The 18,791-nt window shown below is 42.3% G+C and overlaps 1 protein-coding gene across 5 annotated transcripts in view; it reads right to left on the bottom strand.

Annotated features, from left to right (window-relative positions):
- The window catches only part of LOC102257791 (low-density lipoprotein receptor-related protein 1), a 44,158-nt gene extending 28,035 nt beyond the window's left edge, over window positions 1–16,123 (bottom strand). For 3 of the 5 annotated variants that reach the window (XM_014537890.1, XM_014537889.1, XM_014537894.1), the window contains exons 1-12: window positions 16,026–16,123; window positions 13,618–13,737; window positions 12,997–13,236; window positions 12,092–12,205; window positions 10,987–11,106; window positions 8,759–8,884; window positions 7,727–7,930; window positions 6,464–6,632; window positions 4,877–5,045; window positions 3,844–4,069; window positions 2,928–3,053; window positions 1,105–1,329 (exon numbers count right to left, since the gene is read on the bottom strand). In XM_014537890.1, coding sequence (XP_014393376.1) covers window positions 1,105–1,329; window positions 2,928–3,053; window positions 3,844–4,069; window positions 4,877–5,045; window positions 6,464–6,632; window positions 7,727–7,930; window positions 8,759–8,884; window positions 10,987–11,106; window positions 12,092–12,205; window positions 12,997–13,236; window positions 13,618–13,737; window positions 16,026–16,122 — 1,936 coding nt within the window. In that variant the 5' untranslated portion in view covers window position 16,123. The remainder of the gene's footprint in view (window positions 1–1,104; window positions 1,330–2,927; window positions 3,054–3,843; window positions 4,070–4,876; window positions 5,046–6,463; window positions 6,633–7,726; window positions 7,931–8,758; window positions 8,885–10,986; window positions 11,107–12,091; window positions 12,206–12,996; window positions 13,237–13,617; window positions 13,738–16,025) is intronic. The other 2 variants (XM_014537891.1, XM_014537893.1) reach the window with 2 other exon arrangements.
- Between the last annotated feature and the right edge of the window lie 2,668 nt (window positions 16,124–18,791).

The raw sequence follows: 18,791 nt of genomic DNA, 5'->3' as shown, positions 1-18,791 counted from the left end.
CCCGTGGCCCCTCCCCCTTCCCTCCCCCAAGCCAGCAGGCCCTGATTGGCCTGGGCCTGATCGGCCCTGATTGCCAACCAGGCCTAGGGACCCCACCTACACATGAATTTCATGCACCAGGCCTCTAGTATATATATTATATAATTTCGCATCTGCCTACCACAGGGACTGAATATTCAACACTAGAGGAAGCTCAAATGAAATTGTTAGCCTCTTACAATTCCTTGATATAATAATTGCAACACAGAAACCAGTTAGCAAAGACTAGTCAGCTAAGGGAAGGTAGCATTTATATGAAGTAAGAAGTAATTCATGATCAGGAGTTTCCAAATAGCCATCAGTGTCACCGACCACTGTCCATTTCAGTTTCTCCTGTAAGTTCTCTGAGTCAGGTACTAGAACTCCTAAGTGCTAGCACTGTGCTGCCCACAGGATTCTGGGTAGAGTCTACTGCTCTACAGTAACATGCAGTTCTATACGGCACTTCTTTCACTAAAGAATATCCTTGGTACTTAAGAGTACAAAGAGAAAAAAGAAAAAGAAAAAACAAAATAAGAATACAAAAAGCACATACATTCAGAGATCAAATGATTCACCCAAGAGTTCAAGTTTCAGTTTTCCTTTATAAAATAGATGTTTACATTTAGGCCAAGAACAGGGAGCTAAAGTCGGGGAGTGGCATTTAGGAGTGTGGGTGGGGAGAGAAAGTATATATTACCATATTAAGAAAATATCTTGCTAGTTCTCTCTGAAATCTGTATTGCAAATCACTTCTAAATTAGTGGAAGAAAATCTGTAATGCAAAATTGAAGTATTTAAGGTTCATTTCTATCCTACTCAGACTTAAGGCCAGCAAAAAAAATTTTTAAACCTTATTACTGACCCTAGGACTTCCCAAATCATGGTAGCCTTTTACCTGTCTGCACTCCTCTTATAAGAAGAAGAGTAAATCAGAAACACAATATTCCAATTAGTTAAAAACCACTCTTTGGCATTAAGGTTGATTCAGATCAGAATCAGGTAGGGGGCTTTTTGTTTTTGTTCTTAGTAATTTTAGAGCCAAAAAAAAAAAAGGACAAATCCCAAACAGTCCTCCCAACTGACCTGCATGCTCTGTCCAAATCTCTTGCTTTTTTCCTGAATAGCCAGTTGAGCAGAACAGATGTCCCTGGGCACTTGTCCAGTAGATGAGGTTTCTTTTCCAGTCAACATCCAGTAGATAGATGTTCCTAGGATGCTCTTGAACTAGGGTTCTCTCTATCGCAGTTCCCATAAAACCAACTTTCAACAAGTAGAGCCGTTTGCCAGAAGAAAACACTAGTTTTAAGTCTACCAGGGGAAAGGAGAGATTTACTGCTCACCCCTATGTCAGATAAGCCCCACGCTCCCATCTTGAGCAATGCCCCTCTCTCAAGCTAAGGCATTCCTAGAAAGGGACCTTAATAAAGTTCACTGCTAAAGCACACATACAACATGACTGCCCTATCTTCCTTAGAGAAGGAGTCATTTGGGCAAAAGAAAGTGTTGCTCAGCTTTCCCAAGGCACTGACTCCGAATTTCTGCTGAAAGGTGAACTCAGAAGCATGAGGATTAGGGCAGGAGTGCTGCTCCATTTGATCCGGTGATGTCCTCAAATCCTTGCTGATAGCACCCAAGTCTCAGCACAGAGAATTGCAAACTCTATTGCCCAGGTGAAGGAAAGTTAATTGGGTATTGAACTGTACATAGAATATTCAAAATACAACTTAAGCTGAAGTCTTGAGTTTGACACAACAGCTTATTACACCAGGATTTTATCCCATGGCTACCTATGCATTGTGTTACTTAAAGGTAATTAGGACATGAACACATTTATGTTATTTATTCTTAAAATCTCAATGTCCTGTAGAAAAAAGTCATGTATTTTGGATAGAGATGTTCAATGATTATGTAGCCTTTAATATTTAAAGTGGAAATAGCAGCATGAAGGACTATATTGAAGTAGACACTATTTTACAAACTTAAGTCAGAGCACATAATAGTCATAAGACTATAGAGGAGCCCTAACCGGTTTGGCTCAGTGGATAGAGCGTCGGCCTGTGGACTGAAGGGTCCCAGGTTCGATTCCGGTCAAGGGCATGTACCTGGGTTGCCGGCACATCCCTAGTGGGGGTGGTGCAAGAGGCAGCTGAATCCATGTTTCTCTCTCATCTCTCATCGATGTTTCTGCCTCTCTATCCCGCTCCCTTCCTCTCTGTAAAAAAATCAATAAAATATATTTTTTTTAAAAAGACTATAGAGGATTTATTTCTTATACCAACTTAGTTGTTTTGCATGTAAAACTGAGTGGTATAAGCTATTTATTTTCCTGTATGAAAACTAATCAAACCCATTAATGGATAAATGAATGAACAAAATGGAATATTATTCAGTCTTAAAAAGAAAGAAAATTCATGTTACAATGTAGATGAACTTTGAAAACATTATGCTAAGTGAAATAAGCCAGTCACAAAAGAAAAAACACTATATGATTCCACTCATATGAAGTACCTAGTGTAATAAAATTCAGAAACAGAAAGTAAAATGATGGTTGCCAGGGGCTAGGGGAGAGATAAATGGGAGTTATTAATTAGTGAGTATAGCATTTCAGTTTTGGAAGATGACAAATTCTGGAAATGAGTGGCAGTAATGGTTGCACAAAAATGAGAATATACTTGGTACCACTAAACTATATACTTAAAATGGTTAAAATGGTAAATGTTATGTTATGTATATATCTTAGCACAAAGAAAAAACCCCACCTAATCAAGGTCTTTTGATAACAAAACATTATCAAAGTAGGTTGTCAGTATAAATGTGATTGATATAAAAATGGAAGCTATATTATTTCCAGGACTATCATAGAACATGTCTCCTTAAGCCAAGCCCATTTCACCCAGCATACTTACCACTACAAGAACCAGAAGGTAAAAGAGACATTCCCTCTGGACAAACACACTTATACCCCTTGGGATGGACGGGGGACAGGAGACACAAGTGGCTACAAGAACCTGGCGCACATGCCTGGTATCTGCCTATTTTAAAATAGAAATAGATTAGATACAATCTCAGATTTATTAATCTATACTAGTTCAAAAATTAATACTCAAGGGGGGTTAAGTCATTTTAACAATGATAGGAATACCAAAATACTTGTTACCGTCTAGGTTAGGTATGCTGACCTCTGAACTCCCATGGTCTCCTATCTCTCAGATAATGACAATTCCTACCTATATTAAGCTCAGGCCAATAAAACTTCAACAGACAGCATCTTCTCCCTTAGAGTTAAGACAAAATGACTGTCTAACTTGCTTATAGGAAGACTTGTTTAGAAGTAAATAGTGGTCTAGGATGTCTACTTTGGCTAGTTTCTTGGACCCAATAAAGAAGCATTATCTGAGTAGAATATGACATAGAATTTCAGATTAACAAAAGTTTTTAACTCCAAGTCAATCAATATTTGCTTCCTTCTATAAATTTGGTTAAATTTTCTGTTATCAGTTGACATTGTCAGTGAATAAGCTATTCTAGCCCTTCTGTGAATAGCTTACTACCCTGTTTTGTGTGTTTCAGACATTAAAAATCTGGCACTGTGCTGGACAAGTACAAGGTACATGCTTGGAATGAGTTTCCCAGTAGACATTTTTATTCAGTTCATCTTACTGAGAAGTCCTGTATAAGTCTGGAATCATACCCAGAACATGTCCCCTGCCTCAAAATGGCAAGTTCCAACACCAGGCCACAATAGTAATTTAGGTAGCTTCTGCTTGCTGTTTAGTATGCATTCTGTCTCTTAAGCATTTCAGAAGCAAGCCTTGGACTTACTCTTAGGCTGTTGGGATTTGTGGAGGACTGAGAGAGCAAATATGGAAGCATTTAGCAGCACCACTCTCTCCTTTGGGGTGTGGGGTGAAGTATGAAACAGCTGTATTTTATTTGTCCAGATGAAAGAGTTCTCAAATACAGCTAGTCCTACTGGTTCTTCATCCTCCAAGAAGATCTGAGGAAAGGTGTGCCTGCCACTGCCATCCACGTTCACCGTCTCTATGGACTGAAGGATTAGAGCATCTCATGAGAGCATGGAAGCATGAGCAACAGGTGCTGACAATGTTAGCGCACCTCAGTTTCTTGGACACTAATTAAACATCTTCACATGATATCAACATGATAGGGATGAACTCATCTTAGATTCATGGAGGCGAATGTCAAAGCCAGTGTATTGAACTGCTTCTTGTGCAAATTTATGTTGTACAAGAAGCTACCATAACTTATTGTCCGCATCCACACATTGTACCAGATCCTTTCACTATATTCTCCAACTGCCTTCTGAAGTAGGGATTCTATCTCTTTTCAGAGAGATTAATGAGACACCATAAGTAGGCAAAATCACAGCCAGAAGTAATAGGCTTAAAAACATGAATCCCAAGCCTATGCTTTAGCCACAAAGTCTTTTAGTTTGATGCTTCCAAAAATGAAATAACATGAACTGCAATATTAAGAACTAGAAATATGAGTACAAGGCACTGAAGTACCTAAGTAACTGTATGCTTTTAAGAAGTGGTTTGCCATCTTTAAAGGTTTTGTATCCTAGGTACAACATAGAACATGACCTATACTACCAGGAGATTCCAGTGCTAAGTTTGACTATAGAGTGTTGAAGAAAGTCCCACTAAATCACCCAACCTATGCTGATACAGTCCAGATATTGGTCAATTGTAACTTGTTTTTCTCAGTTTTCATGGCCAGAAGATGCTTCACTGAGTTGATATGAGACTTAAGAGAATTTTGTACTTACCCATAGTCATCCCAAGTCCCAACAAAAAGGGTTTACCTCTTCCTCCTGACCTCTCCACGATACCTCTTTATATGCACTGATCCAGTACAGCCTGCCAGTCACATGGTCAAGTGTCAGTCCTACAGGGTCCTCCATGTTTACAACCGCAAGCACCTTCCTATCAGAGCCATCCATCCCTGCAGTGTCAATAGTCCTCATGCCTTTCTGACCTCGATTTACCCAGTACAGGTACCTGAGAAAAGCAGAAGCACAGGTGTTAGAGAACCCCCTCAGTTGCACATACATTATTCTTAACAGCCAGGCTCCCTCAGCTGTCATACATGTCTCATATGATTGCACTGCTAAGAATGCTAGAGATTTCTGCTCTTAGACTTAGAAAAGTCTGGCTGCATATATTCAATTTAGACTTCAAAATTGATTCATTTTTTGGAGAAAATGAAACCTAGATTGAAAAGGTTGAAGTGGCCTGGCCAATGTGGCTCAACAGTTGAGTGTCAACCCACGAACTAAGAGGTCACCAGTTCAATTCCTGGTCAGGGCACATGACCCTGGTGAGGGGGGCAGAGGGGAGTGTGGGAGGCAGCTGATCCATGATGTTTCTCTCTCATAGATGTTACTATCTCTCTATCTCCCTTCCCCTCTCTCTAAAAATAAACATATTTAAAAAAATTAAATAGAGATTAAATTCTCTTCTTGTCATCATGGAAAAAAAAAGTTGAAATGTTCTCTTATCAACTTAAATATCTAAGGTAAGCAATGATTTTGGATATATTCCCAAAGAAACACTACTTACTTCTTTACAGGAAACACGATTAGCTGCTCTGGCAGACTTAAGAGAATTTTGTACTTACCCATAGTCATCCCAAGTCCCAACAAAAAGGGTTTACCTCTTCCTCCTGACCTCTCCACGATACCTCTTTATATGCACTGATCCAGTACAGCCTGCCAGTCACATGGTCAAGTGTCAGTCCTACAGGGTCCTCCATGTTTACAACCGCAAGCACCTTCCTATCAGAGCCATCCATCCCTGCAGTGTCAATAGTCCTCATGCCTTTCTGACCTCGATTTACCCAGTATAGGTACCTGAGAAAAGCAGAAGCACAGGTGTTAGAGAACCCCCTCAGTTGCACATACATTATTCTTAACAGCCAGGCTCCCTCAGCTCTGTCTTACATGTCTCATATGATTGCACTGCTAAGAATGCTAGAGATTTCTGCTCTTAGACTTAGAAAAGTCTGGCTGCATATATTCAATTTAGACTTCAAAATTGATTCATTTTTTGGAGAAAATGAAACCTAGATTGAAAAGGTTGAAGTGGCCTGGCCAATGTGGCTCAACAGTTGAGTGTCAACCCACGAACTAAGAGGTCACCAGTTCAATTCCTGGTCAGGGCACATGACCCTGGTGAGGGGGGCAGAGGGGAGTGCGGGAGGCAGCTGATCCATGATGTTTCTCTCTCATAGATGTTTCTATCTCTCTATCTATCTCCCTTCCTCTCTCTCTAAAAATAAACATATTTAAAAAAATAAATAGAGATTAAATTCTCTTCCTGTCATCATGAAAAAAATAAAGTTGAAATGTTCTCTTATGAACTTAAATATCTAAGGTAAGCAATGATTTTGGATATATTCCCAAAGAAACACTACTTACTTCTTTACAGGAAACACGATTAGCTGCTCTGGCACAAGATCCTTTTCCAGGATTCTGACGTAGCCTCTGCCATCACTTAAACCAGCACAGATGACCCTTGCAGAGCTGCTAGCCCAATATAACTGTCCCGTGAACCAGTCCAGAGAGACACTGTTCACTGTTTTGAGTTCTGGGGACACAGAAGACAGTATTACGTTCCTATATTCTTCTATACCCATCTTAGCTTTTAAAAAAAAAATTTTTTTTTATTGATTTTAGAGAGGAAGGGAGAGGGAGAGAGTTAGAAATATCGATGAGAGAGAAACATCATTCAGCTGCCTCCTGCACACTCCCCACTGGGGATGTGCCCGCAACCAAGGTACATGCCCTTGACCGGAATCAAACCCGGGATCCTTGAGTCCATAGGCCGACACTCTATCCACTGCCAAACCAGCTAGAGGGTTACCCATCTTAGCTAAAAAAAAGAGACTTGGACATAACTTTTCTACAGCTTCTAATTTCAAGCTGTACAATGAGGCAAATAGGATACAGGAAGTGACTGAAGGGTGTTTCCAATACATACTTGGTAGCAGGGAAAGAGAAAGACCTTAGCAAAAGTATAACCAAGGAATCCAAGAGAATGTGACTTCAATTTGGAGCCATTTTTACATCAGAAGTCTCAGGTGAATTGTCATGAACTCTACCTCTTTTTCACATGCATCCTCTAGTTCAGCGGTTCTCAACCTGTGGGTCGCAACCCCTTTGGCGGTCGAACAACCCTTACACAGGGGTCGCCTAAGACCATCCTGCATATCAAATATTTATATTACGATTCATAACTGTAGCAACATTACAGTTATAAAGTAGCAACAAAAATAATTTTATGGTTGGTCACAATATGAGGAACTGTATTTAAAGGGCCAGAAGGTTGAGAACCCCTGCTCTAGTTTATTCCCCATGCTTACACAGTGAAACATGTACTATTACCCTCATCTAATGGAGGGTGGCTCAAAGGGGTTAACAACTTACTCAAGGTCACATACCTAGAGAGGGAGCTATGACTAACCTTGGCCTGAGCCCATGTCCCAGAACTTAGTCTAATTATACAAAGCTCCTTTAGAGCATACACACTACAGAGTCTTATACCAAATTGGGATTTTATGTACTATCATGACTCATGGTAAGTGAATTACAGAGGAAGGTATCTGGATAGGATGCATATGCTTCTTATACTATGTTTAAGTAGCACTAAGAAGTTCAGGTTCTTAACATCAAGAAATATACCTGGATAGAGAGAAACAGACTTTGGTTTTCCAAGGACAAACATATTTAAGAATTCATCTACCCAAAAGTACATGTTTCTCTCAAGATCATATGCAACAGAAGTAGGTCTCGATTTTATAGGTATCAGAGTCTCATAGATGCCTGTTCTTTGATCCAGGACACCAAGCTCTCGATCTGCTGCTATGAGAATTCTCACAGCACCATCTGCAATAGAAGTAGAAGAGAAGTAATGACACATTACTTTGCACCTTTCTTTCACACCATCCTCTTTAACTGAAGATGCTGTCCTATTTCCCATGCCAACATCTACTTATCCCTGAAGTCTGGACTAAGGTATATCCAAAGGAGATCTAGTTGACCATCATACGTCTCAACTCCTCCTCTGAACTCTGGCACATTAAAACTAATCTTTGGAACTTTCCTGCCTTATTTGATTTTAGACTCAGCCCTGGTGGGGTAGCTCAGTTAGAGTATCATTCTGACATGCCAAGCTTGCTGGATTCGATCCCAGGTCAGGGCAAAGCAACCAATGAATGCATAAATAAATGGAACAACAAATCGATCTCTCTCTAAAAAAATAAATAAATATAATAAATCAGATTCAGCCAACCAATGAATGCATAAATAAATAGAACAACAAATCGATCTCTCTCTAAAAAAAATAAATAAATATAATAAATCAGATTCAGCCCTTCTCCTTATCTAGACTGAAGTCCTCTCTAATCTTTGTACATATCAGCCAAAGGAATTAAGTGTCCCATTGTTAAAGAAGCACAGGCCAAAGTAAGATTACATTGACTAGGTTTCTGGAGCTCCTAGCTGTATAGCTGATAGAGGAAGTCATTTTAAAGACACCTAATAGCAACTGACACTCAAATTGGCCAAGGAATGTTATAATAGCAGCTTTTTATCGAAAGAATGAAGTCATCTCTAACACTAGACCTTAAAGTTAACTGACTATATCCCTTTTATTTATAATTACTGCTGAGACTAGAGAAAGAGCTAGGCTTTGCTTTGGGTATTGGAACTCACCTATAACCTGACAGCGGGTGCCATTGTAGAGCTGGTAACCTTGAGTACACCCACAGGAGTAAGAGCCTGGTGTATTATGACACAGCTGGTCACAAGGACTGTATGCCATAGAGCACTCATCTATATCTAATGACAGAGAGCTAAAAGTTAGAGAATGCCTATGAAACCACTTGAGTATTTTTGTTCGTTTGGGCCACTTTTCAGATGCTCATTGCACATGTATTATGTGGAGGACACTGTGCCAGGTGCTGGAATAGACAGTCCCTGTCTCTATAGAATTCACATGTATATGAATATAATTCAGCAGAAACATCAATATAGGGAGCTAGATGTTTGGTTGGTACAGAATACTGATCTATGTTACCCTAGCAACATTCTTGGCTGGGGATGTGTCACTTGTTAGGCCAGCCAGAACTTAATTCAGAATGACAAGTGTTGGGACCTACTGTGCCATGGGACATCTCATCCAAAATGATGGAAAAGGCTTACGCCTCACAGGTATAACTGGCAGAATTTAAATTAGGTACAACTATTTCCTCAAAGCCAGATGGCAGGACCCCTTTAGAGTATGAGTCATAGGACTAGGAGAGATTGTTTTTTTTAAGCAGGAAGGAATATGGTTCCTTGAGTGCATTTCCAGGGAAAATTATTTCTCCAAAACCACAGGGTCCTAAAGTAGAATAATGCCTTCCTAGCCCGAGGAAGAATGATCAATATATGACTACAAGTCAAGCTCAGTGGCTAACCAATCACTACAACGAGCTGTAACCCAAGAAGGAGGCTGCAGTAGTCTGGGCATGTGTGCAAAATCCAGACCCCTCCAAGGTCATGACCAGATACAGACTTCATATGTCTAATGGAAGATTAATAAATTTAGTTGTCTTATTTAGAATAGGCTCATTGCAATTCTTGATGAATTCTTAATATAAAAGTATTTGTTGAATATAACTCTGATGCTGTCTAATAAACCAGGGCCTTTACTCTTACATCTTTTCTACCTAAGTGGGTAGGACTGCAGGTGGAATCCATGAAGAGAGAGGGAGCTATTGAACAAGGGTCATTGACCTGGCTCAGGGTGGCAGGGCTGATCTACCCTTTAGGACAAAACATCAAGACAACAAATCTTCGACCCTCCTAATCACATTTTAGCCTAAAATATTGTCCTATATTTTTATGGACAAGAGCTGCAAAGTAACAGCTATAACTTTTTCAGATTACTAGTGAATTGTGAAGATACATGAAATTTATTTTAGTCATTCTGGCATCATAATCCCATTTTACAAAGGGAGAAAATGAGACTTGAAGGACTAGGTGACTTAGAGAAGGTCAGCTAGGAGGAACAAGAAAGGATAAACACAAAATGGGCTCTCACTTCAGACTCTGTCCTGCTGCCCATGCCATAGACCTTAGGCATGGCCATGAGTGACAGGTATTATCTATTCTATGGCAAAAATCCTTAAGTCCCATAAAAGAAAAGTGCTAAATTCAACATTTTTCTATTAGTCAACAATTCCCACAAAAAGAGGATGATGACAAGCATTGGCAAGAATAGAGAAATTGAAACCCTTGTGCATTACTGGTGAGAATGTCAAACAGTACAGTCACTGTGGAAAACAATTTGATAGTCCCTCCAAAAGTGAAATTAAATCCAGAATTTACCATATAATCCAGCAGTTCCATTTCTGGTATACACTAAGGAGATTTGAAAGCAGGGACTCAAACAGATACCTGTATACCAATGTTCATAGCAGCATTATCCACAGCAGCCAAAAGGTGGAAACAACACAAGAGTCAATGAACAGATGAGTAGATAAAAACAAACAAGGGAGTATTTGGCCTTAAAAAAAAAAATTCTGATACATACTACATCATGGATGAACTTTAAAGACATGCTGTGTGAAATAAGCCAGACACAATAGGAAAAATATTGTATGATTCCACTTACATGTCGTGCTAGAATATAAGCAAATTCATAGAGACAGAAAGCCCAGTGAGGTTATCAGGGGATTGGAAAGGGAGCTTGAGGAGTGATTGTTTGATGGGTACAGTTTCTATTGGGGATGATGAAAAGTTCTGGAAATGGGTATTGGGAATGGTTACACAACACTGTGAGTGTACTTGATACCACTGAATTGTACACTTAAAAATGATTAAAATGATAAATTTTTGTTATGTATATTTTAAACAATAAAAACTTCTTTTAAAAAGATGAGCTGAATGAATCTGACCTCCACAGCTCTGACCATCCGGCTGCAGTTGCCATCCGGTTCCACAGGAACAGCGGACACCCCAGCTGGCATCGCTGCACTGCCCCTCACAGCCCCCGTTGGCCAGAGAGCAGCTTTTACCTGGTGGAGATAGGACAGCGATCAGTACAGCTGAACACGGTAAAGAGCAAACATTTTATAAACTGCATGTGTCATGACCCTCTACTTGTATGAGGACTGGAGACTGGTTAAGGATAACTTTTCTCCTTGACCTCTTGCCCAGGAATGCGGAGGCAGTGGGGCAAGGCTGTAGAAAAGGGAAAGTTAGGAATCAGGAATCAGGGCAAAGAGTTTCTTTCTAGGCAGATGGGCTGGACAGTTTCAAGTGTTGGTATATCGTCCACCCACGGAGGGGCCAGCAGCCTCTTCTCTATTTTCTCTAGGCTATGTGGGCAACTGGAAGCCCTTACCTTAGGAATGATATAAAAATGTACTAACCCCAATGAATATCTACACAGGACCAGAAGCCTGTATTTGTCCCATTGTTTATGTTCTTAGTATCTTTATTCCTTTAGTAAAAAGCTTCATTTGTAGCCTCTAACAGTACTAAAGAGGTTTCATCGTCCAGGTCTGAGACAAGATTTGGGGAAAGGGATGGAGAATATGAGAAAAATGACAAAGTGACCTGGAGGCAGATGCCCACGCTCTCTCTGCCCAACTCAAAGCAGCAGTGATTTTTGCAGTGAGAAGCACGGGTTTAAAGACCAGGGCTGCGTGCTCAGTAGCCTCCTCCTCTGGAAACAGCCTTCCCCAGTCTTTTCTTTGTTAAATCCTTAGAGAATTGGCCATTTTGTCTGAACAAATGACTTGCTTCTCAATAGCAAAGTCATCAATGAGAGAGAAACATGAGAGTAACTCAGGTAGCATTTGCCCACACTCAGGAGACCACAGCCAAGGAGGGGAACTTGTAAAATGCAAGGGATCCATCACTGAAGAGTAATTGCTTGTGTCAGAGTTTCAGCCGCAGCATTCTCTCAGAGAGTGGACCCCCGATGATGACTAAGGCACTGATCCTTTCATCTCAGTCTCCCCGCTCTCTTATAAAGCCAAGCAATTGGTTTCTTACCACATGTAGTGGGCTCATCAGTTCCGTCAGCACAGTCTGCTTCCCCATCACACACCAGGGATTCCAGGATGCATTTCCCTTTATCACAGCCAACCATGCCTTCTGGGCAGGAAGCTGTGAAGGAAGGTAGGCATTCTTGTTCACTGATAATTGTGGGGGAGTAGAAATAGAGAACTCTTACACTGGGTAAGATGGCAACATGCCTACAACCCAAAGCAAGTCTCGGTAGAAAAGAAAGTTTTCTTTTTTAAGCAAAGTTTCCAGGGAATTGGGGCTTAAGACTCAATAAGAAAGATGTTAAGACCTCTGGGCATCAGATTGAAATAGTATTAAAACTGAACTGAACTAGTATTAAACACTCCTAATTAAAATGGAATTAAAGCCAGTCAACACTAGCCTTAAAAGATATATTCTCTTAAGAAACCAGGTTCCTACCTTATTATAGAAACATTAGAATATGAATATATTTAATACTGCAGATTTAGGTCTAGAAAGAAATGATGGAATGGGATTGAGGTTTCCCGAGAAGTTGGAGGCTCCACCACATTGTGCATGTGGTCTATGAAAAGGACTATGGCCCTCGCCAAGTGCTTTGGGGGTTTTCCCCTTTAATGAGGGTTTTTCCCTTCCATAATTTACTACACAGGATGGGGCTCTGGGAATTGGCCATAATTGAATCATGGAAACATAGGCAATGCTTTGAATGCCCACTGCAGAGTTACTGTTCAAGTACAGCTCTACTAGTATGTTTCTATGGGCAACTACATCTAGGTTATTGCTAGGAAACATCCTGTTTTTAGATATGGGATTTTAGTCTCAGTCACAGGAATTAAAACACAATGTACAGAAAGAAGCCCCCCTGGAACAACCTTCCCTTTAAGCAAAAGTGGGAGGGCAAGGCTCACCACAGACGTCCTCGTCCGAAGAGTCACCACAGTCATTGATGCCGTCACACGTCTGGGTCTCCATGACACACACCTTGTTCTTGCACTGCCACTGCCCGGCCAGGCAATGGTCCCGGGGGCAGTGTGCATTGTCAGACCCGACTGCACAGTCCTCGGGGCCATCACAGAGTTCCCAAGCATCACGGCACTCAGAGCTTCCTGGACACCGGACTTTTTGGTCTGGACATGCTGTCAATCTCTCTAAAGGCAGGAGTTGGCTCTGTGAGACAGCACTGCTGTACTGCGGCCTTGTTTATTTAGGGATTTATGCTTTGCTCATGGGCTTTGTTTATAGAAAACCAAGAGTCAAAATGGATGTTAATCATTGAAGATTTGGCCACAGCTTTTGAAGTTTCACCCCAAAGAAGTTATACAAGAAAGCCAATAAGTCTAATAATCTTTTTTTATTTTAGGTGATTTTGAAAAATGAAGAAGTGGGTAACACCAGAAACAAATCTGGGTTTGGCACATATGGTGTAAGGCTATTTAGTGACTTGCTTGTTCCACCCAATACTATGGATATCAATCAATGATGTGAATAAACAAAGAATATGACTAAAGATAAGACCTAGTTGTACCTACCACAGTCAACCTCATCAGAGCCATCTAAGCAGTCCCCAGCACCGTCACAAAGCCAGCTGAGAGATATGCACTTCCCATCATCACACTGCCAGGCTCCGGGATGTCCATGGCATATTTCCTCTGTGGGCCCGAGGAGGTGTTTAAGAAGAGGCAGGAGAGAAGAGGTGTTTGTCAGGACACTAAATCTGTGCTTCATCTTAACTATTTCCATCAGCTGGAAAAATCAATCCCTGGTTTGTCACTGGAGTCAACCCCAAACTTGCCTGCCCTTTTCATGTGACCCCTGATGATGTCACTGAGCCCTTACCTTTCCAGGGGACTGTCCCCTAGCTGGTTAATAAAGCATTCCTCCCATCATTCTTCCAGAACACTGATATCCAGTATAACTTTCTGTGACAATGGAAGCCTTTTATATCTGTGCTGTCCAGAATGATGGCCATTAGTCACATGTGGCTATTTAGCACTTAAAATATGGCTAGGATGACAAAAGAACTGAATTTTATTTTATTTATTTAAATAAATGTAAATCATCACAGGTGGCTAGTGGTCAGCTTTTATAGGTTGACTTCTTTGAACTCCTTTGACATTTGAGACTATATTAAAATCTAAGACATCATGTGAACTGTTTGTTTTTTATTTAATTAGACCCTTAAACATTTCCACCTAAGTATGCCTACTGGCAGAAGCTGTCAGCTTTTATAGGTTGACTTCTTTGAACTCCTTTGATGTTTGAGACTATATTAAAATCTAAGATATCATGTGAACTATTTATTTTTATTTAATTAGACCCTTAAATATTTCCACCTAAGTATGCCTACTGGCAGAAGCTGATATATATATCCTATATAATAAAAGGCTAATATGCAAATTGACCAAACTGCGGAACAACCGGTCACTATGACGTGTACTGACCACGAGGGGACAGATGCTCAACTCAGGAGCTGGCCTCTGGTGGTCAGTGCACCCACAGGGGGAGCGCTACTCAGCCAAAAGCTGGAGAGCGCAGCGGTGGTGGTAGGAGCCTCTCCCGCCTCCGCTGCAGCACTAAGGACCCCTTGGAGGATGTCCCCATGGGGAACAGACCTAAACTGGCAGTCAGACATCCCCCAAGGGGTCCCAGACTGCAAGAGGGTGCAGGATGGGCTGAGGAACGCCCCCCTTCCAAATATAAATATAAACTTGGGGAACTGAGTGAAGTGTATGGGGGGCATAGCACAGAGCATTTCTACAAGTATAACTTTTATTTTAACCTGTAATATTACTCATTTTGATATCAAAGGTTTTGTGTTAAATTGTTACAGTAAGTAACCACCAGAAATGTGTGCATGGGGAATAGCAAAGGAATGTAACCCTCACCAAGTACTTTGGGGGGAGGTTTGCTCCTTTAAGGAGGATTTTCTCCCTCCATATTCACTGCACAGGTTGTGAGGCATCTGTTAGGAGGCTCTCCTTGTACACAGGTGCGCATGTGTCCCTTCAGGGGCTTTGAGCACTTTCAGCACAGAAGTTTTGGATGCTCTCCCTCTTGGGAACATGCCCACACTGTTCTTCCCCCACAGCCATGCATCTCCTAAACACTAAGGGTCCCCATGAGACTTGCAATCAGGGGAGCAATGGGCAGTGGCAGCTCATCCCAGGCTAACCCCCTGAACTCATCCCCAAGAATCCCTTTTCTCTGACTTCCTAGTGAGTTAAGGCAGCCCCGCCTAGGGTCATTTCTTCCCAATAACATTTTTAGAGAACCAAGCAGCCCCACCTAGGCTCTCCCCTGTAGCGACTTCTCTCCTAGGCCCTGCCTTGTTTCACTGCCCCCAGCTTCAAATAAATGTACCCTGAATGTAAAAATAATTTTTAAAAGTAATTGTGGACACTAGGATTGGCGAGGTTTCCAGTTTGAATAACTGCCACAGTTGTGTAAGCCTGAATTTAAGGTAAGGAACCAGATTTTTGCTGGATTTTCCATCCCAGCTAGCCTTCTATTTATTTTGATAACAGTGGTCTCAGCACTTAAAGAGACATCCCTGGCTTTACCCACTGAAAGCCTGCAACAACCCAGAATACCCAATGTTTACAAATACCCACTAAGAGGGTAAAACTATGAGAACTGACAGCGTCACTGTTGGCCAGGTATGTAGAAGTAAGGGCCAGACATGGACGGGTACGTGACCCAATAGAGCAGTGGTTCTCAACCTTCTGGCCCTTTAAATACAGTTCCTCATGTTGTGACCCAACCATAAAATTATTTTCATTGCTACTTCATAACTGTAATGTTGCTACTGTTATGAATCGTAATGTAAATATCTGATACGCAGGATGGTCTTAGGCAACCCCTGTGAAAGGGTTGTTCGACCACCAAAGGGGTCGCGACCCACAGGTTGAGAACCACTGCAATAGAGGAAGGTGCTTACCACACTGCTCATCGGTCCCATCGGGGCACTCTCGCTCTCCATTGCAGAGCCAGGCCACAGGAATACATCTGTCACCACATGCAGCTTGCCTCGTCATGTTACACTGTGCTTCATCTGCATTGGGTGACCAAGAAACAAAACCATGAGGTCCTGGCTTCCTCGGGTACAAGAGAGCACCTCTTCATGATAAGCTGCAGTCAAAGGAGGTTTTGGAAGATCTTTCCTCAGCTAATACCTAGGACAATAGGGGGGTCAGTACTCTAACACCCACATGAGTTCAGCAGTGTTGATCCTTGGGAACCATGTTTCTGGTGTTTAGTTGTTATTGCTGAGTACTGCCATTTGCCTCCCTGTTTTCCTATTAGATTGGGGTGGATTTACACTTATTTAAAGAGATACGGATATTTCCAGCTCTGGTTCCATCTTAAAGACTCAGAGTATGAATAGTTGCAAGTTTAGAGGTCTAGGCTTAAAGTACTTGACTCTAACTTACTTTTAGACCTGTGCAGATATATCTTTTTTTTAATTAAATTTTTATTGTTGAAAGTATTACATATGTCTCCCTTTCCCCCCCATTGACCCCTTTCTAGCCTGCTCCCAACCCCCACCCTAGGCCTTCACCACCCTATTGTCTGTGTCCATGGGTTATGCATACTAGTATATGCATACAAGTTCTTTGGTTGACACTTCCCGCCCACCCACCCTCCCCCCACATTCCCTCTGAGATTCCACAGTCTAGCTTACTTCTAGATATGTGTAGGTACATCTTAAAAGAAGATTAGAGTTTTAGGTCCTATATACCATCTTTATAAGAATGTCTCTAACAGCCTGGTGACAAAATTTGTAAGTTTTCAGTTATTTGCCTGTGATTGACTTACACTATCAGCTTTATTCGAGTCATGAATTTATGTTTATCAACCCTGAATGATTAATGGTCCAAATAAGCCTGTTCTGGAATGTGGTCCTCAGAGGAAAGCCTGGCTGTACTTATTTACTACACTGCCCTAACTTTCAAAGAGCAAAAGGCACTCCTTGGTCCCCAGAAAACATAAGCCCCATGCCCCGTGCTAGTGGGAATATCTGCAAGATGCAGTGAAGCCCAGCAGTCCTGCTCCCAAGGATACTTGATGCACATGGAATGGAAAGTGGTACCCAAAGCTATGCAACGGTTATTGACAATGGGAGGCCATTCCTTAGATATATCTCCTTGGATAACAGGCCATCTTAGCCTTGCATGTATCCCTCTAAGACAGTGCTTTTAGCATAGTTACTCAATGTTTGACTTTTTAAAGGCTAGTTTATAAAAAAAACATTTTAAATAAAAGATTCAGGAAGTAGTGGCTATTAATGGGTAGCTGATAACTTTGCCAGCTACTCACATATCATCCAGGCGATCTCACCTAACTTGACCGAGACCATGACACTGAGAGCAGCTGATGTTACCAACCACGAATATGGGAGCCCAGGCTCAGTCATCAGGCCACCCAGGTTGGGGTTGGGGTTAGACCACTCACTAACACCAGGGCCTTAGGTGAGTTACTTCCTCTCTCCGAACCTCGGTTTTTTGTTTTGTTTTGTTTTCTATAAAATGAGGCTAGTCAATAAGTACTCCTAAAAAGAAGATGCAAGGATTAAATAGACGCAAAGCCACTTGCACAGTCTCCATCACATACATACTGACAAAGCATTAATTCTTTTGCTCCCTCTTCCAGCAGATCTTTCTAGAAGGACCCTCATTCGGATTGCAGTCAGCCCTCAAAGATTCACACTGCTAGGTGAGTCACACCTTGGACAATATTTTGCCCTGGTGACTTTCAGTCTGGAGACCAAATGTGCATATAGATTCTACACATTATCCGCAGATGGCTCTCAAATATTACTTTCCACATTTAGGCAGAGGCTTGCTGTGAAAAAAACAACAAACTTATTTATAAACATAGTAATTGATGTGTTGAGTTCATGGTGGCTTTCTCATAGTCTGTCAATATACAAAGCACAGTGGTCCGGCGCGGCTCCAAATCAGACATTATAAAGATGTCTTCACACCGGAAGGCATGGGAAAGCACGCCCAGTCATCACCTCCTCACTTTCATCCCTTTCCCGGAGTGGTGCACCCAGACCCCACAGAGCCAGGGCTCCTGCCACCACTGAGCTGCCCGCCAGGCGGGGCAGTAGTCTAATGGTTAGCTACACCCCTCCTGGGAAACAAGCCACTCAGGGGCGAAGTGGCACCTGCTCCAAACTAAGGATTCCACGCCTGCCTTCCTCCAGGGGCCGGTCGGGGGCACCTGTCAGGAGAGTTGGGCGAGTCTGCAGGTCAGGTGGTTTGACAGGCACTGGCCACCTCCTCCACTCGGCCCAAGTCGCCAGCCCAGACCTTTGGGGACTGTGGGTGCCTCGGTCCCGCTGGGACTGGGACTCAGCTCTCCTCTGCATGGGCTCTGCCTGCACCTGAGTACCCAGTGCCGCAGGAAGTGGCTTTCTAGCAGCAGCTCCCCCCTAGGGTTTTCGGGAGTGAGGCACCGCTCCCCCGGGTCCCCGGCCTCCAGGGACTTGGGCACAAGCAGTGACAGGCCGCCCTGATCCTTTCGTGGTCTGGTTTCAGGATGCTGCCCGGGAAACCTCCGGGGCGAGCCCATTGGAGACCAGGGCCAGAGAGCGACGCCCACGGCGCCTGGACGTTGGGGGCAGTCAGGGCGAGGGTGCACCCCCACTGGGGTGTGCGGAGCGCCCTTTCCCTGCGCTTGAGGACGGAGGAGGGGACAC

The sequence above is a fragment of the Myotis brandtii genome, unplaced genomic scaffold (assembly GCF_000412655.1).
Source record: "Myotis brandtii unplaced genomic scaffold, ASM41265v1 scaffold185, whole genome shotgun sequence".
Lineage (NCBI taxonomy): Eukaryota > Metazoa > Chordata > Mammalia > Chiroptera > Vespertilionidae > Myotis > Myotis brandtii.
The sequence above is the reverse complement of the archived record's forward strand: the minus strand, read 5'-3'. Positions and strand labels throughout refer to the sequence as shown.